Genomic DNA, 22,428 nt, shown 5'->3' with positions numbered 1-22,428 from the left:
TGTGTGTGTGTGTGTGTGTGTGTGTGTGTGAGAGTGAGTGAGTGTGTGTGTGTCAGTGTGTGTGTGCGTGCGCGCGTGCGTGCGTGCGTGCGTGCGTGTGTGTGTGAGTGAGTGTGTGTGTGTGTGTGAGTGAGAGTGTGTGTGTGTGAGTGTGTGTGTGTGTGTGTTGAATGGGTGTATCGAGCTGGATGTAATGTGTTGTGTGGTTCAGGCATTAGTGTGGCGTCTCTCTGCTGACTGCATCCTCTCTGCTGCTGTATCAGCCCTTCTGTAAGCATTCCTCTCACATTATCCACCATTCCTGTCATTCATCGCTCAGTGTGTTTGTGATGACACATGCTAGCTAAAGTCTGATTATATCAACTATTAAAGGGATAGTTCACCCAATGTTATTAATTACTCACCCTCAAGTCGTTTCAAACCCGTAAGACCTTCGTTCATCTTCAGAACACAAATTAAGATATTTTTGATGAAATCTGAGAGCTGTCTGACCCTGCATAGACAGAACTACCACGTTCAAGGCACAGAAACATAGTAAGGACGTCACTAAAATGGTCCATCAGTGGTTCAACCGTAATTTTATGAAGCTACGAGAATACTTTTTGTGCGCAGAGAAAAGAAAAATAATGACTTTATTCAACTTTAAATTTATCGATTGTTATAGTGGCAATATCATGACATTTTAATTTTAATAGTTTTTGTTTTCTACCAGGTTGCAGAAATCTTCCACATAAGCATGGAAAATTTACTATGAATAATCTCTATAAGTAAAAATAAAAAAATGCAGATGTTCTTTAGAGTGAAATGTACATAAAATGTTCTCATTTTATATAAAAATATGAATAACTTTGAGGCAAATACATAATAAAAATGTAACGTGAATTCCTATTAAAATTAAAAAGTGAGCAATATATGTGTTTGAAAAAATTGTGTTCTACTGTCTGTGTTTTTGTTTTTGTGGTGGTATTGAAAATAGAGGAGGGGGTTTGCACTTTTTTCACTCCAGATGAGTTTGTGTCCTTCCATGCACAAGTGTCATGATGTCCATGAGCTCCTCTAGAGGGCACTCCGTCCCAGAGCTTTGCTACTGTCTCTTCGACTCCATTTCCCATAACACCCCACGCCTAGAAACTGCATACACCCCTGTTTCCTGTCAGGAGGACTATTTAAGCTGCACTCAAACAAACAAACTCAAACAAAAAGTCTTATTCCACTGTTAGTAGACATTTCTGAGCGTTTCTCCTTGTTTTCATTGCCTTGTCTTGTTTTTTTACCTTGGACTGTTTCCTTGTTTTTGTGATTGTTTGCTGCCTGCCCTGACCATTGCCTGTTTTTGGATTACTCTTTGTCTTGCCTTGGATACTGTTATTTGCTGGTGTTCGACCCTGCCTGTCTTGACTACGGTCTGTACAATAAAGCTCACATTTGGATCGTCACGTCCCGTCCGTTACAACAAGCTAGTTATTGGGCTTTTGGTCACTGACTTACAGATTGTTTTCTACAGGGGGCGCCCACACTGGGCTTGCATACCCCTCAGCAAATGTGCGGTTGCACCCCTGCTCATGATAAAAGTATGAGTAGCATTTTTGCATGTCAGAAATATGTGAAACGTTTTGCTATTGCATTTTAGTGGGAAATGAATTTAAGAAGTTACATGTCCAACATATTATATGTAGATAGGGCCTCATTTATGAAATGAATGAAAAATTGGGTGTATGGTCATTCCTACGCAAAACTAATCAATATGGAACGCAATATGAGCAGTGGCTTTGATCAAATCTCACGTCAGTGTGGCAGCGTGGTCATTTTTGAAGCAAACTTTTGCCTGAATGATGATTAGTTTCACCACATCTAATTTGAGAATGAACAGAAGGACATGTCAGTGTGCACAGAGTCAAGAGCAGCACTGTTGCCCCCCCCGCCCCCGGGTCCTAACGCCCGTCCAGTGAAGCGTGCTATTTACTGAGGGGGTGCTGTTGGCCTACTTGTAATAAAATGAAAGTAAAACACACAAGATACTTGTGTTTCTGAATAAATAAATCAGTAATTGGTGTCATAAATCATGAGTCTGTTTTGATTTAAAGGTCAGAAGCTATAACTTACATGAATAAAATCATAAACATGGAACTTGCAAATTAAATAATTTAATATGTACAGATTTATTAATTAATATGCAATATATTTTTTCAAAAAGATAAAAGATTTTTAGAATTTTTACGGCTCTTTTGCTTTGTTCCATCTATTAATATTAAATACACAAATAAAATATTAAGGTTTCAACTGCATTTTTCTGGGAAAAAACTGCAGATACTGATTTTATTATAGCTATTTTCAATGTTTTCAGTGTACTCTTATTAAAAAAAGAACTTTAATCATGATTATTTGTTCTAACAAGTAAATGTTTGCTTAAAAAAAAAAAAAATTGGTTTATAATTTCTGCACAGGAGAGATTTGGTGTTGTTTCAAAACAAAAGGAAATATATATCAGTATCTGCATATATTATTTGAAATATTTGAAAAAATATTGGCATATTGGATATTGGCAAAAATCTAATATCGTGCATTCCTAGATATTACCTTATTTTTCTCAGGAGACAAATATAAGAAGCAGTAGACTTGTTCATGTAATAATAATAATAACAATAATAATAACCCCATTTCTGTCTAGGAGAAACACTTGATATTGTTTCCTTTCCTCTGGGCTGTATCTTGGATGGATGATATGTGTGATGTGGTTTTTATCTGTCTTGCAGTGAAGTATGTGGACTGTGGCAGAGGAGCTCGTGTGAGGTTTGAATGCAGTCAGCCTGGAGACTTTAGGATATCAGTGGATGGGGTTGTGTTCGCCCTGCGGCCGCTGCTTCAGTCCCGCTCCTGGACATCACCTCTGGTCATCAGAGCCCAGGATGAACACAGCCAGCAGCAGTGGCAGACGCAGGTCAGACTGCTTGCTGCCAGAGACCATCCAACAACGGTACGACATGTGCATCATACGTCAGCTGGAACACAGGTCATGTGTGATGGGGAATTCTCTTCTGGACTGTATTTTAGTAGCCGTCAAGTGAGCGTCTGTAGCGCATTTACACAGATATTTGTCTGTTCTGGCTGACACTCATTTGGCTCTATAGTGTGGCATGGATGCAGCAAGGTTTCAGTTAGAAATGCACTGTTTGCAGCATCAATGGTTCATCCATTAGCGGGGTTGCTCAGCTGGTCATTTGATCTCAACATGTCTCCCCTCATGCGCTGACCCAGACTATATAAAATAAAGTTGCATCTTGCACTGACTGGGATTTATGAAGGGAATTTTTGCACAGATTCTGGTGTATTGTTTTATAAATCTGCTAAATTTGTGAGCGTACACTGCTTTGTTATGCCTTTTGTGCTTATGCGTGATTCTACAGAAAGATTTCTACATCGGGCATGAGACCTTTTTTGTATTTTATATATGGCTATAGGCACCATTTTGTTGCTTCTGCTGTTGTAGCTGATCTTCATTTAAAGCTATCTGAAATGTACAGGTCAGTATAGAATCAGGGCTGTTCATTGGCTGATGAGGCTATGTAATCAGTGGCCCACAGTGGCTCTCACTCACGTTTGGTGCCAAAAAACTATTTTGAACAGAGATTAAAAAAAAAAAGTTTTAGATGCAGTGTTTGCTTTTGTTGGAGATTTGTAGAGTTGTGCATTCTGTGTTTAGAGTTTCAGGACAATGGGCCAAAGATTCAGCAAACATGTAAAAAAAAAAAGGGAAAAACTAAACAACAACAACAACAAAAAAAACTATAACACGTCACACAAAGCATTGTCAAGTATTTACAAATAAATTATTTAATAAATATCTGTTTACAAAAAGCACTTATTCGCGCGTACACATGACACAGTTTGAGTTACACGTAATATCTGAGGGAGTGCAGAGCCATGATCACTATATATATATATAATGGAGAGCAAGCCCGCTGTAAGCCAAGAGATTCGTGCTGGCGCCCTCTCGTATTACAATAATGCACTCTTGACATTTGCCATTAAAATAATGCCAGAAACTGCCTCAAATGAACTATAAATACGAGAATAAAGTTGTAAAAGCTGCAATCCATTTCTTATTGGTTAAAATGAACGAAGATTATCTTGTGTTTTTCACGAGCACCCACGGGATCGGTGCCTATGGCATTTAAAATAGGTTAAATGTTGTTTGTAATGATCGGCACTAGAATACATTTTTTTTATATACATATATATTAATTTATTGTTGTTCTGTTATGAATGCCACAAAATGTAAATGATTTGGGGTGAGGGGAAGTAAAATTCATGTTAGTGTTTATAATGTTTTTTCCCCCCTAACATTCGTTTTATTTAGACCTATTCAGTATTTAAATTATTTCTGAAAGTAATAGTAAACTGCGACTTACACACCATGTGACTTATGTTTTGTTTTGTTGTTTTTTCCCCCTGACCTGGTGCAACTTTCCGTAAAATATGGTAAATTGAATTATATTATGCTGTAGTAGCCTATTAAAAAGTACATATACAATGGGGACCATTTGCGCCAATAAAACATTCATATTATGTTCATTCCTCCTACCCACATTAAACTTTAGCCTTAAACACTGTTATAATTATGAGGGGGTCCTTGGAAAATCCTCTCCTCTGTAAGGGGTCCCTGGCTCCAAAAAGTTTGAAAACCCCTGACCTACAGGCTGTAAGAGATTTACATTTACAGGGGAGAGAGACTGTGGTGTTTTACACGAACAATGTTTTATGAACAAATGTTTTAGGTGTTTTTTAAGTTGAACAGGTGCTTCATTGTCATTGGTCATTCCTGTTATTATAACTGATCGATGCCTGTGATTGGCTGTGAAATGCAGGAGTTCATTGTGACACAGATTTAACCCATTTCTTCACCTGTGACCTGTGTATCTGCAGGATCGAGATGTGCTCAGGGGAGATATACCAGAAATAGTGTTTCCTTCCCGCCAGATAGACATGTCTCTCAAACGCACAAAGAGAGATTGGGTTATTCCTCCTATTAATGTGGCAGAAAACTCAAGAGGGCCTTTCCCAATGGAGCTGGTCAGGGTAAGATCAACACAATTATAGAAATATCACATGACCTCACAAATTCCATATGTATGCACATGCACACATTATAAATATAATTTTGTATAAATATTGATATATTTATGCATATGAATGAATCTGCTGTGTTGTTAGGGTAAAGCATGTGTTAACATGGAATCAAAATGGTCTCCTTTCTCTCTTTTTCGCTGATTCTTTTTTTTTTTTTCGTTCTGCCTCTGAATAGACTTTACTTCGTGACTGATCTCACATCAGCCACTGGTTAATATTGGTTAATATCAACTTATGTCCAAATACAGTTGCCAAATAGCAATTCAGTCAGTGTTTTAGGTTACTGATAATGCAGCCCTTCTGCAATCTTGCCAACTGTTAACACAATAATTGAATACTGGCTAATAGCAATAATATCAGGAAGGGTAAGTTTGAAAAGAAGTCTCACAATCAGGATACTGTATGTAGAGCTGATCTTGACCAGTGTGTGTGTGTGTGTGTGTGTGTGTGAGTGAGTGCGTGTGTGTGTGTGTGTGTTTGCTGTTGGTGTCCGTCACGATCCACTGAAAACCCGCATTCAGATGTGACCCCATTCTGATATCTGACCATCCAGTAAATTCATTGGAGTAAATCATGTCCTTCTCAGCTTTATATGAAACGTTCTGTGTCAGGAAAGATGTTTATTGCACAAGTACAGTGCTCGAGGTTCAGGCATTGACGTGTTTGTGTTGTGCTCTCTGCTGTGGTGTAGATTCGCTCAGATAACGATGAGAAGGTGAGTCTGCGTTACAGTGTGACGGGTCCTGGCGCTGACCAGCCGCCCACCGGAGTCTTCTCTATTGATCCAATCTCAGGCCTCCTGACGGTCCTCAAGCCCCTGGACCGCGAGCACCTGCCCATCTTCAACGTGAGTTAATCGCTGCCCATGTGCTCCACTCTAAACTCTAGCTCTTCTTTTGTTTTCAAGAATGCGCTGTGAAACTGAAATAACTGTCCACGTTTGACTGTATTCAGCAGCGGGTTCAGCTGATGCATTTCACAGTAGAGCGATCTGTCTCTATACGCTGAGTAATAAAACAGAGTCCTGGGCTGAGGGGAAAGAGGGATTGAATGGAACATTTGATCGTAAGAACTGTAAAAAGGGCAGATTATTTCTACTGTGCAAAACTACATATATTTTCAAAATCAGGGGCTTAAGCCCTGTATTATTTAGCTGAAATCAGTTCATGTCATGCAGACACTGATCAGAAGTGATTTTAACTCGTCTGAAATGCAGTCATCAACAAATCCAGAGAAAAATGTCACCTTTAAAAAGCAAATCAGAAATGTTTCTTGAGCAGTAAATCAGCATATTAGAATGATTTCTGAAGATCATGTGACACTGAAGACTGGAGTAATGATGCTGAAAATACAGCTGTGCATCACAGAAATACATTACAGTTTAACAGAGATTCACAGAGAAAACAGCTGCTTTATAATGTAATAAGATTTCACAATTTCATTGTTTTTGCTGTATTTTTATTTAAATAAATGCAGCCTTGGTGTGCAGAAGAGAGTTCTTTCAAAAACATTTAAAATATTACCTCTGAAAATCCTTTGAATGGTGGTGTACATTTCAAAATTCCTTTTATACTTGTGTTCAGAACCAGTTGAATTGAACCAGTTGAGTTTGGAACAGTTAACAGATAAAACTCAGAGAAGTTGTGTCTCCTAATTAATCTCGAGCGACGAGACCTGGTGAAACGAATGAATGCCTCCTAAACTAATAGAGCCTTTGAACAGTATTAACCTTCTCTAGACATGGCCACAATTTATTGAACAGTATCTTGATATTATGTATTTAAATAAATGTGTTGTCATAAAGTCAGTGAGCAAAGTAAAAGTACTATCTACTCTTCTTGCTACACTGAAGTATGTGTTGTGCATGCCCTGTATTTATTGATTTATTGATACAGTACTCTGTGTGTTATGGCATCAGTTGAGGGCACACGCTGTGGATCTGAACGGTAATCAGGTGGAAAACCCCATTGACGTCATAATCAACGTTATTGATATGAATGACAACCGGCCAGAGTTCATCCAGCAGATCTGGAATGGAAGTGTTCCTGAAGGCTCTAAACCAGGTTAAACCATTTCAGATCAATAAAACTGGGTTTTGCTGAGTGTATATGTTTTGTCTTATTATAGTTTGTTTGATTTATATAGGCACGTCAGTAATGACAGTGACGGCGGTGGACAAGGATGATCCTGGAACGCTAAACGGCCAGCTGCGCTATAAGATTGTGTCTCAGAATCCCGACATTCCCAGTCCAAACATGTTCACCATTAACAACACGACGGGAAGCATCATCACTGTCGCTGCTGGCCTGGACCGAGAGGTGCGCGGTCCATCTGTCACACATTATCTGACCGCTACAAACAAATCTGGATTAGTTCAACTGCTCCCAACATTTTTTTAGATGTGGGGCCAAATCTATGAAATATTTAAACAAAAAAAAGGAGAAAAAAAATCATATATACAGTATATATGGGTGATTCTATAATTGGAGATACATTTGGCATTGCAGAAAGTTAACACCTTTTCACTAACAGATTTTTTTTTTCAGTATCTTATTGAAAACATATTTAATTTTAATAATTCAGTGCTTGACAAACACAAGTTACTTCCTTTTTTTACTTTTAAAGAAAAAACAGATCTTTATGAACAGATCAGTCTTTATGGTATTGTTTGTCAACTCTGTTACGGACAAATTAGCCAATGTGTAGAAATAACAATAAACCAGGAAAAATCCTTCTCGTTTCATTAGACAAACAGTCCTTACATTCCATCACTTGAAACTGAGATAATATTTCACCTATGCATACCTTAAAAATAAAAAAAATACCTATGTCTTCACAGAACCGTCCACTTGGAGCAAATATTTTTCATCTGAAAATGTATTATATACAATATCCAGTTAAAAAAAGAAATTTAATATTATAAGGGTGCAAAAATAAATCAATAATGTTGATTAGGATTTTAAACAACAAATTTACTGTTTTTTGTGAAAATAGTTCATAAACAGAGTTGACCCTTTAACAGAATTGTAAAGTAACAGAATTGACAGAATTGTCTGGTGGACTGTCAATTCTATTACCGCATTGTCAGCATTGTTACTCTACCTTGGTAACAGAGTTTGACAGTAACAGAATTGACCTTTTTTTTTTTTTTTTTGCCAAAAACTCCACTTGCTAGCATAAATGCTAAGAGCACATGGCACTAATGAAATCATGATTAAAAGACTTTTAAATAACAAAGTGTGATCAATGAAAAAATCTGTTTTCCTTTTGATATTGTTGTAACAGATTTGACACTTTATAAAATAAAGCTTGATGTAAGAACTTTTAGATTAAAATATTTTCTCAGAGAGAGCACACAGACTTTTCAGCGCTTCAGATCTTAACAGTTTGTCAGCATTGTTACTCTACCTTGGTAACAGAGTTTGACAGTAACAGAATTGACAATTTTCTTAATTTTTTGCCAAAAACTCCACTTGCTAGCATAAATGCTAAGAGCACATGGCACTAATGAAATCATGATTAAAAGACTTTTAAATAACACAAAGTGTGATCAATGAAAAAATCAGTTTTCCTTTTGATATTGTGGTAACAGATTTGACACATAACTCTTGGTGTAAGAACTTTTAGATTCAAATATTTTCTCAGAGAGAGCACATAGACTTTTCAGTGCGTCAGATCTTAACAGTGAGGGAAAGTGACATCATTTCCTGTATCTTACACAGTTGTGGGAGATAATTCCACTGATTTAAAGGCAAAGTACGGTATGGTAACAGAGTTGACGCAACATTTACAGACACATTTTTTTTTATTTTTTATAATGTTGTAGAATTAGGTAAATGACTCTTTAGGGCTTTTATAAATAAAATGAATGAAATATTACAAAAAGAAAAGTACAATAAAATATTTTGATTACACAATGATACATGATGGAAAAAATGCACTGACTAACAAGAAATCATGATTTTCAGCTATTTAAGACAATTTTTGCAAAAATATTAAATTGATTATAGTGTTATGGACTGTAACATCTTGTAATTCATAACAATGAGTAACACAGTATTAAAATAATTTAGAATATAACCATTTGAAAAAAGCAGAAAAAAATAATGACTTTGGACACCAAATGTACCTGCAATTATAGAATCACTCATATATATAATTTAGAAAAATAATGTTTTTGATAAAATCATCTTTTGTCAGGGTTTTCAAACAGAACCGAATCACAAGCAAGCTTATATCACAACTTTAACAAAAAGGAACAAGGCCCAAGCTGCAGGATACTCAGACACGTCTTCAGAAGCCCTTTTTGTAGAAAGACTTGACACACAGAAATTCCCAGTTTCTCTGCAGGTTAAATAGATCATAAATTTCACATAGTACAACAGAACATTTAGCTTGAGGAATGTTTTTTGTTATTTCTTTTCATATCACTCAATGCCACCTGCTGGTGTAATGCTGTAACTGCAGAAAGATTCCCTGTAAAATCCCCAGCACTAACACACAGAATGATCTGTATCTGCACTCTTGAACCTCGCCTGACCAGATTCCAGGACCAGAACTAACGTGTTAATGTAAGAAATGTAGGTAAATATGAGAATCAACTAGGATTCTAAACTGACATGACTTTACTTGACTTTGAGAATTATCAAGGGTGAGCTCAGAGAGTCATGGATGTCTCTGAACATCACAGACTTTAATAATCTAATAACAAAAGTAAAAAATGAAACAGACAGGCATGGCTCGTCTGTAATATTCACCCAAAACATAGACCCTCTATATAAACTGAATAAATAAAAAGCTGTAAATGTGTTCAGCATTCTGAATCAAATATTTTTTGTATTTTCTTGACAATTTTAAGTCATAAAATGCGCAGGATATATTCAAATTCATCGCAAGTTTCGGCAGGCGCGTAAAAAGATACTAAGTGGGACAGTCGCACCGTGCCCTCCTGAACTCAACAGCGCCCCACACATTTTACAATGTAAATCTGTGGTGAAAAGGGGAACTGCAGTACGCTCTCATTGAGAGCCATTTGGGCAGGTTTGAGACTGCCCCACTTATTTTCACCTTACCTTATCTCGCTCTGGACCAAGACGATATCAGTCAGCTTCAGCTATCACGTCAGAAACTAGCTGGCATGTCTGTTTTTTTTTACTATTTGGAGTAGTGTTTTAAATTAATGAAAGTGTTAATCCTTTAGTTTAAATGTGCTCATGTGAAAAGCCTTTATGTAGTTTAGTTGTGTTCATTTATTTTGAGATGAGACATAATGTTCATTTCCTCACTTAAATTCCTCTACAACTTGCAGCATTCTAAATCAACATTCAGAGACAACATTAAGGCAATAATTCTACAGCATTCTATGTGTCTTTGAGCCTGTCAGTCAACATTAGCGTGCCGCCCACAGGCTGATTAACACATGGACATTAGATCTCTGCCAAAGGTGTGTGTGCGTATGTGTTCAGCAATTAGACTATAAAGACTGTAAGCTTTCTTCAGTTTATTATAAACTAGCGCTACGACCCAGAATCTGCAACACCTGAACTCATGTTCAGGAGCCGCTACTGGAAACAGAGCTAAGCTCATCTCACAAACAGCTGTAAATGAACAAGACCTGAAAATCAAGATAGAAAACATAAGGGCTTCATTCATAAAATCTTTATTAATTAGAGTAAATTCTGAGTCATTTACAGGTAAAATGGACCTTTCCTAAAATTCTCCTAGTCATATATCCTACTGACTACTTGGCTGAAAAAAAATCTATGAAATGTATTTTCACATTCACCTAATTGGCTAACTAATTAATTTTGTGATTATGTGAAATTCCTGTGTGAGTGCAACTGTTGAATGTCTCGTCTGATCCCTGGAGCAATGCAAGCAATGCAACCACAATCGCTTAAAGAATACAAAATCCAAAAATGACAAACACAGCTGAAAACAGTCGTACAGTAATGAGGGAAACAGGAAGCAGAAACAAACTGAAAGTCCACATAACCAAACACGAGCTTAAAGACACTATTAGATTGTGCAACATGACTATTTCCATCACACTACTGGTGCAAATCAATTCCAAAACAATTAATTTACCATGAACATCACCATAAATTTCAGTAGAAATCAAACATAACTTTTAAGCACCATCTTACATAAGCATCCACCCAAACATAAGCAAAGACAATCACACAGAATGCTAATTAGTAAATTAGACACAGGTGGAAATAAACGTGGCCCTGAAAGCAAAACACTTCATTCTCTGCTTCAATTTTCTGAAATGAAAGAATGTACTTTCTCAACCGTGTTCAGTTGGATTAATGAGTTAAATGTGAACATTGACGTTGTGGTCTCTCTCTGCAGAAAGTGCCTCAGTACACACTGATTATTCAAGCCACTGACATGGAAGGAAACCCCATGTATGGTCTTTCTAACACAGGAACTGCTGTTATCACCGTCACAGACGTCAACGACAACCCACCGGAGTTTACCTCTGAGACCGTAAGATCCCTCACACACACACACACAGACACCGACATGCACGCGCACGCACGCACGCACACACACACACAGAGACACACACACACACACACACACATACTTGTATTTGTGGTTTACGGGGACTCTCCATAGGCGTAATGGTTTATATACTGTACAAACTGTATTTTCTATTGCCCTACACCAACCCTACCCCTAAACCTACCCCTCACAGGAAACTGCTGCCAGTTTTTGAATTTCATAAAACACCGTTTTGTATGTTTTTTAAGCCTTTTGTTTTACGGGGACACAGGAATTGTCCTCATAAACCATGTTTACGTTGTAGTACCCATGTCATTATACACATTTGTGTCCTCATAAACCATATATACCTGTACACACACACACACACAGTTGTGTTTCCATGTTTTATGGGGACTCTCCATAGGCGTAATGGTTTTTATACTGTACAGACCGTATATTCTATTGCCCTACACCAACCCTACACCTAAATCTACCCCTTACAGGAAACCTTCTGCATTTTTAGATTTTCAAAAAACTTTTGTAAGCTTTATAAGCTTGTTTCCTCATGGCCTAAAAAAATGTCCCCACAAGGTCAGAATTTACTAGTATTACTATCCTTGTGGGGACATTTGGTCCCCATAATGTGATAAATACCAGGTACACACACACACACATTTTATTCTGGAAAAATTAATTTTGCAAGATGACAGGTATACATGGCTAACATACATTAACAAGTCCATATATTTATGACATTTAAAAATTTTTTGTGCAATTCCTCTGTAAATGTGTGCTTTGATGTGGTGACTGTACTGATGCCAGGTTCACACACTCACATGTTAACGGACTGAGCGTTCACACGGCACGGTTGCGGTCTGGCAGTGCCTTCCAGGAACACTGCGGGTTACGTTTACTGTGCTGTACCACGCTGGATTAAAGCAACAGCGCATTGTTTGCATTAAAATATACATGTATTGACACGAAAATGTAGTAATTTCACCAGAGGTTAATATAATTTAAAGTCTACTGTGTTTCACGGTCAACACATGGCTTTTTATCCAGAAGTAAGGAACACTACCCCGTACCTCACATGACTCGCAGGAATTCTTGTATAAAGATTAAAAAACAAAGGAAAAGATGAGAGTCAGCCGTTTTCATCTGTTTAAATGTTTTACCACTTGTAGACAGTAGAACTGTGTACAAAGAGAATCGAAATGCTGACAAACCATTTTTGGTAAAAAAAAAAAAACACTCTTAGATTTGAAATAAAAAAGAATATTTGTTGTGTTTGTGGTATAGGTCTACAGCTGCAGATTGGTTATGCTCTACGAATGCGTCATATGTGAAAGCACAGAATGCTCGTGCTGCTTCGGCAAACAGAGTATGTGTGAACCTGGTGTGACTCGACAGCGGTTTGCACGTTCACTGAGAGTAATGAGGCTAATGGTTGAGAGGCAGAAATTTGGCCCTTAGTTGCAGCAAGCCATTTAATAATCAAACTGTTTTTTTGTTTTTTTATAAGGTGGGAATTATGGAGAGGGTCAAAGCAATGCAAATATTGAGTACTGGACTATAGGCACCTTATAATGACACAAAAGCTGAATTAAGGACATTTTTGCAAATGTAGAAATCCTGGCCAGATTAAGAAAAGGTCCATTGACTAATAAAACAGTATCAGCATGTGACATATAAATAATAACATGACATGTTCTCTGTTTTGTGTCTGTCACGTACATTTGTTATGTTATGCAGTTCTTTGGCACGGTACCAGAGAACCAGGTCAATGTAATTGTGGCCAACCTGACAGTAACAGACAAAGACCAGCCCAACACAGGAGCGTGGAAGACCATCTACAAGATAACAGCCGGTGACCCCATGGGCCATTTCTCTGTGCCCACTGATCCCGTTTCTAATGAAGGCCTGGTGACTGTCGTCAAGGTAGGAAAATACTGAGCACTGTCACATTTGAAAGAAAACAGTTGTGAAGCACCTACAGTTCACAAGAAGATGATCTAATATTAAGCCTGCAATAAAAAAAACTGAGAAAGGTTTTCTGAATGGACAATTCCATTATATATCTTTGCTAGAGGGCTCCCTCAAAAAAAAAAAAGGCTTCTGTGGTTATTACTTACCACTGTTGTACATACAGTCTGAAATAGCATTTCCAATCAAAGCATGCAGCTGATGCAAACAGTGCTTCATCTGTCACAGACCACAGCTGACAATCTGGCGGAAAGACCAGTAGACAAGTCACCAGTCCAGCTGTGGCAAAATGGGTAGCCCAGCTCATATTGTGGAGGACGAAAGGTTGCGAGACATTATAACGATCACATCTGTCTATTCAACGAGTTGCTCTCGGTCATAACAAGAATAGATGAGAAGCTTTCCACATCTTCAGTGTTCTCTGCAGAACTGTATGTTTGACAGTGCACTACAGTATAGAACAGCAGCTGCATATTTTACACAGTCCACTAAAACACTTCACACAACGTCAAGCTGCAAATGAACACAAGAAGGAGTCACTCATAAACGATGTGTCGACCAGGTGTAATTATGCTCTGTAGAGAAACCAACACCTACTGAGAAAGGCACTGACTACAGACAGCCGATATGACCGCGCAAACACCGGCTGAGCGGAACGACTGCAGAGACGATGCTGGAGCCTGCGGCTGTTGTGTGTTAATGATTACAACAAGTTCCTCGCAGCAGAACATGGCTGAAGATTGTACAGCTCGACCAATAGTGGATTTTACTGATACCAATAGCTGGGTTGGACCACACTGGCCGATACCGATTAATCAACTGATAGTTTTTATAATGGATACTCAATGAAAACTAAAATAGTGCGTTACTATTTAAAAAAACAAACAAAAACAGCACTGAACCATAATTTGTAAATGAATAAAAACATTAATATTAATCATTATATTAATCATTGACGTTAGTAAAGGTAAATGTAAAATTAACGCTCTCTAACAAGGAACAATACATATACAGCTTTCATTAATCTTAACGTTACAAATGGACTCTTATTGTCATGGCCATCTTTAAATATCTGCACAAGGGCCATAGCATTGAAATTACATACATATGAATATTGTATGTATTCTCTCACACATTATTTGCTTCTATTTAGAACACTTGATGATTATCTAATCAAAATAAAAAATATGTCAGTCACACCGGGCAAAAGTGCAGCGCTGCGCAGACAACTTGCAGGTATCACACACACGCACACACACACACTGGATGCGTAGCATTCAATTCAAGCAGCAGTCTAAAACATTTTATTTAATCACCAAATGGGCAAAAGTTTACTTCAAGAATAACCAGTGTGGCATAGATGAGTTTGAAGTTCAGTGTTTAAAAAAACAAAAAAAGGGAAAGAGAAAGCACAATCTATATAATAGCTTTCTAAATGAAGCATACTTTATTAGAGCCACAGAAAGAGAAACAATTTGCTGAAAAATGCACAATACAGGATTTTCTGTCGGCTGTGTTTAAACCGGCATCTGAAGTTTCCCGCTCTGTGCAGCGCGCAGTGTCACGTGTTGTCACTACACTTCATCCTACCTTTAGAGAGCTGAAGTGTGGGGTTTGATCAGTAAGGATGGGAGGACTGGACAGTAACTGGCTCAAGCAACACATTCTGAGCCACCAAAGAAAAAGCAGCTCTCTTAATTGTTTCAGAGACTGACTCTGAGGAGGGAGAAGAGGACTCCATTGAGATCCATTGGCATCAGTACAGAGGACCGGTCCAAACATGCAGAGGGGCACATACCTGTCAGCCTAGCACGCAATTACCTGCCAACACTTGCCACATCAGTGACCTTTGAGAGCTTGTTTTCCATATATGGCTGTTTTGTGTAGAGCTGCCCTTGCATCCAAAAATGTACACCGTGTGTAAGCAGCTGGCTCACAATCTCCATACTTTTCCTCTTGAATGGTTCAAGTATGCTGAGCATTGGCAGGCTATATGGACTGCATGCTGTTCTTCTAAAGATGCATATAACTGTGTGCAATTTAAAGCTGTAAATACATTGTCAATACAAACAAAATTGTATGTGTACCCTGTTTGCACAAAGCCAGAGCAGTTTTAAATGCAAGAAAAGCACACATAATAGAACAGAAAAATCAGGTGAGGGATGGTGAGTTTAGCATAATTCGTTATGTGTTCAAACAAAGTGACAGAAGTGTACAGATCACGGATGTCAGGATCCCAACGCCGTGAGCTGAACACACATAAGAGTTATGAGCACATGACAAGGTACACAGAACCGAAAGAGAGTTTCTTTCTTCATTCCAGCCATATACAGTGGAACAAATGGTCATTTCACTAGGTGTGCAAAGCATTTCATAAAAATAGTAGGGCTGCCCCCGACTAAAGATTTTTTCTGGTCGACTAGTAGTCATTCATTTGTAGCATTAGTTGACTAGGCAAGGCAAGGCAAGTTTATTTATATAGCACATTTCATACACAATGGTAATTCAAAGTGCTTTACATAAAAGAAAAATAATCATAAAAATAAATAAACAATAAAACAAGGAATTTAAAAACTTTGAAAATTATTAAAAAATTTATTTAAAATGAATTTAAAACAGTTAAGAATAGAAAATGATTATACATTAAAATACAGTGCAGTCAGTTTGGACGTAGCACAGTGCTCATTCAATAAATGTGCAGCTAAACAGATGAGTTTTGAGTCTAGATTTAAATGTGGCTAATGTTTCATCTGATCTCTTCTGGAAGCTTGTTCCAACTGCAGGCGGCATAATAGCTAAAATCTAATCGCACGTTTATTAATAAACCATTTAAATCATTATAATGCACCTTTAATTGCCTACATAGCCTAATAAGCGCTCAAGTGCACGCATAAAGCTTTCCACAGCGCACCGGCAGAAGTAATGTTTATGAATGTGTCAGGGAAAAACAGTAAGGAGGCTGCATTAACATTTTAATAATTTATTGATAAACTAGTGCTTTCTGTGTTTTCTTAACTGAAAATTGAGTGTTTACTATTGTCATTTTGCATTATTGACACACTATTTTCCTATTTAATGCTGTAAAGTTGCTTTGACACAATCTGTATTGTTAAAAGCGTTATATAAATAAAGGTGACTTTTCGGTTTAAGCGATGAAGACGGAGACACTGACTCGTCATCTCCGCTGTAGTAGTGCGCCTTGTTTCATACGGATTACATAATCTGAGAATATTTGTTTTCTATTTGAAATGGCTTATCTGAAAGTAGACATTTCGCTCTCTATAGATATTTTTCATGTCTGTAAGGTTAGCATACACTGAGTTTCTGAGTTTCACTTGAGTTCACAGAAACCGAGACGACAGAAAGCACATCCTGTTGCTTTCCTTATTGTACAAAAGCACCATGTTTTGTTGTTATTGTGAGTGCACACAAATAAACATAGAGTCTTTACAGATTTGAAAGATGTATTACTCTTATCTGTGTGACCAAAAGTGATGGCGTATTATAAGAGCACGTGAGCGCACCGGCGCCTCCATCTGTCTGCAGTGAGCTACTGTTCAGCTCCAGACTCCGCAGACACTTGAACAGCACACATTTCTGTGGGATAATATTAGATTGAGCGGACATGTAAAGTCACTGCTACTAACACATTTCAGATAATAAGTCATATTTGAGGTCGATGAGTAATAGGCGAGCGTTTGTACTGTATTACCATAGACCAGCCGTTAACGATCTGCGTGACCTCGCCATTGTGTGTTTTTTTCTTTTCTGTGACCAAGTGACTAATAAAATTTTGGTCGACTAACGGTTAGTCGACTGTTAGGAGGCAGCCCTAAAAAATAGCATTAACATTATAAGGACAGATGGTGACTGATACAATTATTGTTTCTGTGTAATTGCTGTTTGCTTACAAAAAGACAAGAACGAGCACATGATCAGGAATAAGAAAAACCATGCGCTCAGACACGAAACAAGACATAAACTCTCAGAAGTGACAGAACTACAGCAAGAATAGAATATAATATTCCAAATTTTAGATGGATAGTCTACATTGCTGATTCATACAATTCATTTTATTTATTTCACTTTTTATTTTCCATCTTTATTTCAGTCCATTGACTATGAGATCAACAAATCGTTTGTGCTGACGGTGGTGGCATTAAATGAGGTTCCTCTGGACAAAGGCATCCGTCTGCCCCGTCAGTCCACAGCCACCGTCTCCATTCGTGTCACGGATGTCAACGAGAGCCCATATTTCCAGCCCAACCCTAAAGTGCTCCGGCTGCAGGAAGGCATGCAGGCCGAGTCTGAGATCACTGTCTTCACCGCTCAGGATCCAGACCGCTTCCAGCAGCAGAACCTCAGGTGCACACAAACCGCTGAATGAAATATCAGTCACACGTATTTGAGGAGAATTAAAAACACATGCTGGAGAGACAGTCAAGAACTCTACACCTCTTTTAAGAGATCATTTGGTATATTATAGATGTGTCCAACCAATCGTATTTAAGGACCAACACTAACTTTTGTATAAAACCGTAATATAAAATACATGTAATGAATATAAATCTTATGTACCCTCGATTTTAGTATATCTTAACATTTTTACGCTCTTCTTAGGTACAGCACACTGTCTGACCCTGCGAACTGGCTGAGAATCGATCCCATAAGCGGACGGATCACAACCATCGCTGTTTTAGACAGAGAGTCTCCATTTGTTCAAGACAATATCTACACAGCTATGTTCCTCGCCATTGACAGCGGTATGTTTGCTGACTGACAAAATGACATCTGTTTTCTTGTGTTTGTGTATTTATTTATGGGAATGAGGAGAGCCGATACACTAGAAGAATTTTCAACTAGTGCTGTCAAGCAATTTAATTTAATTAATCACAAGATGTGCTGATTAATCAATAGTTTGAATAGTTTTGTGTCTGTCCCTCAAAGTCACACGTACAGTATGCTTCCTTTATATTCTAAATAAATGGCTAGAAACAACCAGAATCTCTGTTAGTGCCACTTTTAAGCCTTTAACGGTGGCTTTAGTGCAGGTATTGAGCTAATAACCATGGCTTGGGTCGTTTCTGTGCATTACAAGCATAGTCAGAGTGGAGTAAGAAAACAGCTCAAGTTTCAAGTTTCAGTTTATTTATATAGCACGTATAAAACAGCCACACGGCTGACCAAAGTGCTGTACAGAAATTCAAAATAGTAAAAAGAATATAAAAATCTGCACAGCTACACAATTAAACAGGGTCTCGCCTTAATAATAAAATAAGTAAATATATTAATAACACAAGAGAAACAAAGTATAAACCCATAAAAGACTAAGCAAAGACCATAATAGAAAATTATTTGTAAGCCAAACAAAACAGATATGTTTTTAGAAGAGATTTAAAAGTGGACAGAGAAGGGGCAAGTCTAATCTCTAAAGGGAGGCTATTCCACAGCCGCGGCCCAACCACTGAAAAAGCACGATCCCCTCTACGTTTGAGTCTGGATTGTGGGACTAGAAGAAGATTCTGATCACTGGATCTTAAGCGTCTGGATGGAGTATATGGGTATAGTAATTCAGATAAATAAATAGGGGCTAGATCATTTAAAGATTTATATACAAATAAAATAATTTTAAAATCAATTCTGAATTTAATAGGCAGCCAATGAAGGGTCCGCAGAATTGGAGTGATGTGAGCACTTTTGCGGCTATTATGAAGGAATCTGGCAGCAGCATTTTTAACTAGTTGAAGGCGATCGATTGATGATCGATTGATGAGCTCAACACTTAAGGGACTAAAATATCCTAAAAATACTTTTTTATTTATTTTTTTGGTAAATAAACTTATATGTATGTGTTTGTGCATATACATATAACATATGTATGTATGCATAACCACCTGGGTAACTTTTTTTAAAATACATTTTTAATAATTCAATGCATCAATGACGACTATTCCTTATAAAATCAGTGCACTTTGTGTCCATTATTCCTTCTACTGTTACATCAAGTGAACGTCCTCAAACACTGTCACCTTATCTCAGGTTTTCTCTGTTTTTAATGAATGTCAAAAGATGTGACCACCTAACTGGTGGTGGATGAGGAGATGTAAAGTGCTTTTAGTGCCTAGAAAAGCGCTATATAAATGTAATGAATTATTATTATTATGTCCTTGCACCTTTCTCTTAGCTATTTTTGAAGAACATGAAACAAACAAAAACTCATTGGAATACTGAGATCTGCTTGGCCACTTACTGTTATTTAGAGTTCAGAAAGGATCATAAGTAGGTTTAATATTTCATTTGCATGATATGTTTTTTTATAATACACAACACTATTAATCTAAATGAGATGGTCAGAGGTGATGGTGGTTTTACAGAGAGGAGGCTTTTTGTCATGTTTTTTAGCAGAAACAATGCTCAAACCGAGCAACGCTATAAATGCAACAAATCCAAATATACCAAATATACTCAATACTCATTGTGTTTATTATTACAGGGAAATAGGTTATTTTTGACTTTTTTCTAAACCCATTTCACTCTTGCAGCTTGAAAAGCAAAGTTGAAGAAACGTCACAAGTGTGAGGTAAACACATCCGCTCGCTGTGATGTCATCAGTTTCTGAACACTTCTCCACATCTTCCATGAGAAGGGACTCTATGTCCAATAACTGCGCTGTATTATGCTTGAGATAATATTACAGTGCATAATTGCATTGATTCATCTGTTGAACCCTTGTTTTTGTCATTGGAGATATGTGGGTAAAAAGTGTGCGTTTCTTCAGTGCAGTATGTTCGAGTTTCCCTGCGAATGTTTTGCTACCAACACAAATGGAAAATATGTTTGTAAGAAGCTTTTAATGGAACAATGATGCATTTAACAACATTCACAGCATGGATCACAGTTCATGTCCATTTGAAGATTTTAGACACTTCATTACCGTATTACTGTAGCGATCCAAACATGTTCCAGTTCCGTCTATGCACCTATTCCATCATGTCTGTTTTAATTGAAATATACGTCGTGCGAATAACAGCATTGATTCAGCTGTACATCTGATCATGACTGTGATGACACAATGTTCAGAGTATTTGGAAAAACAGAAGAAAATGATGTAACCAGAAATTCATAGAAGAATGAACAGAAATGTAAATATGCCTTTATTCTCCCTTTATTCTCCCTGCTTAAGGGCGTTAAACTGATATATGGCATTTGATCAGAGACTGTAGGACCAAGTGCTGCTAAACGAGATACTATGAAATATATATTTTTTATATATATAGAAATCCGCCATAAAGTTTTGAGACACTTAGGTTACACTTTATTTTAAGGTGTCCTTGTTACAGTGTAATTATATCTTTTAAGTACTGAGTAATACTAATTAACTACATGTACTTACTATATGGTTAGGGTTAGGATTAGGGTTACTTCCATGTAATTATGCATAATTTATTGTTATTATAATAGTAAGTACATGTAACGTGTGTAACAAGGACCCCTTAAAATAAAGTGTTACCTTGAACTTACATTAATTTTACATGGCTTTCTAAACATGTGGCTCTCTTGTGCGAGACGCGAGTGCAGCGGTGATAGATGTCCCTATAGAAAATGCAATAAATATGCTTTCTGTGTGAACGGTTTGGTTCCAGTTTTGCCATAAACAAGATCTTCTCCGCATTGTTCTCTTTTTCTGCAATATTTTGAATGAACAACCAGCAGCACCGCATCCAGTGGGTTCAGCTGGATAAGTTAAGAAAAGCATTAAAATGCAATGACACCTACATCGTCATCACATCTTGTGTGACACTGATAAGGCTGACTGACTAAAATTTGAGTGCAACGTTTTTGCATTTGAATGTGGATTTTTATTTTAAATTCAACAAATATTCGGAATTCGAAAAAAATTTCATGTTTTTTAAAAGTTGAACTTACATTAATTTTACATGGCTTTCTAAACATGTGGCTCTCTTGTGCGAGACGCGAGTGCAGCGGTGATAGATGTCCCTATAGAAAATGCAATAAATATGCTTTCTGTGTGAACGGTTTGGTTCCAGTTTTGCCATAAACAAGATCTTCTCCGCATTGTTCTCTTTTTCTGCAATATTTTGAATGAACAACCAGCAGCACCGCATCCAGTGGGTTCAGCTGGATAAGTTAAGAAAAGCATTAAAATGCAATGACACCTACATCGTCATCACATCTTGTGTGACACTGATAAGGCTGACTGACTAAAATTTGAGTGCAACGTTTTTGCATTTGAATGTGGATTTTTATTTTAAATTCAACAAATATTCGGAATTCGAAAAAAATTTTGACAGCCCTGCTGGTGTTGTATCGACAGAATCCATTCTCAAGTCTAAGTATCAGTCGTAACTAGGCATGGGCTGATTATCGGTTTCAAGGTATTTCGCGATTTGAAAATTTCACGGTTTCAAAAACGCTAATATTTTCCGTTATACCTTTCCTGCGGTATGCGCTGTTTTTCACGTCTCCTCAAAGACTGAAAGTGTAGGAATCCCTCAGGTTGAGTGCAGTGTAGAGAGTAACACGAGCCTCCTGCTGTTGGTGCGAGCGAGCGGTCAGTCACGTGTGTGTAGGATGGACGAACTTAAAGTCTGCATGAAATCAAAATTGACTTTATTTACTTTACTAGCGCACATTGCTAGTCTTGATGTAAACAATTAATCCGTGGAAGTTAATCCGCTGAAAAAAATTTTTGTCTTCGTAATCTTTAATCAAAATCTGAACATTTACTTCCGCTCTGGAATGGCATTCCTTTTCTGATGACGTCAGTTTGACGGCTTGGGCAGAATATCCTTAAACACACCCCTC

General features: G+C 37.5%; 1 protein-coding gene across 1 annotated transcript in view; it reads left to right on the top strand.

Moving 5' to 3' along the window:
* The window catches only part of LOC107698948 (cadherin-2-like), an 81,502-nt gene that overhangs the window by 13,425 nt on the left and 45,649 nt on the right, over positions 1-22,428 (top strand). Inside the window, exons 3-11 of the mRNA XM_016500085.1 lie at positions 2,754-2,974; positions 4,924-5,076; positions 5,819-5,974; positions 7,046-7,190; positions 7,273-7,445; positions 11,482-11,619; positions 13,372-13,557; positions 17,714-17,967; positions 18,223-18,365. Of these exons, the coding sequence (XP_016355571.1) occupies positions 2,754-2,974; positions 4,924-5,076; positions 5,819-5,974; positions 7,046-7,190; positions 7,273-7,445; positions 11,482-11,619; positions 13,372-13,557; positions 17,714-17,967; positions 18,223-18,365 (1,569 nt within the window). The remainder of the gene's footprint in view (positions 1-2,753; positions 2,975-4,923; positions 5,077-5,818; positions 5,975-7,045; positions 7,191-7,272; positions 7,446-11,481; positions 11,620-13,371; positions 13,558-17,713; positions 17,968-18,222; positions 18,366-22,428) is intronic.

The sequence above is a fragment of the Sinocyclocheilus anshuiensis genome, unplaced genomic scaffold (genome assembly GCF_001515605.1).
Source record: "Sinocyclocheilus anshuiensis isolate Anshui unplaced genomic scaffold, SAMN03320099.WGS_v1.1 scaffold270, whole genome shotgun sequence".
Classification (NCBI taxonomy): domain Eukaryota; kingdom Metazoa; phylum Chordata; class Actinopteri; order Cypriniformes; family Cyprinidae; genus Sinocyclocheilus; species Sinocyclocheilus anshuiensis.
This window is presented reverse-complemented; position numbering and strand designations above follow the sequence as displayed.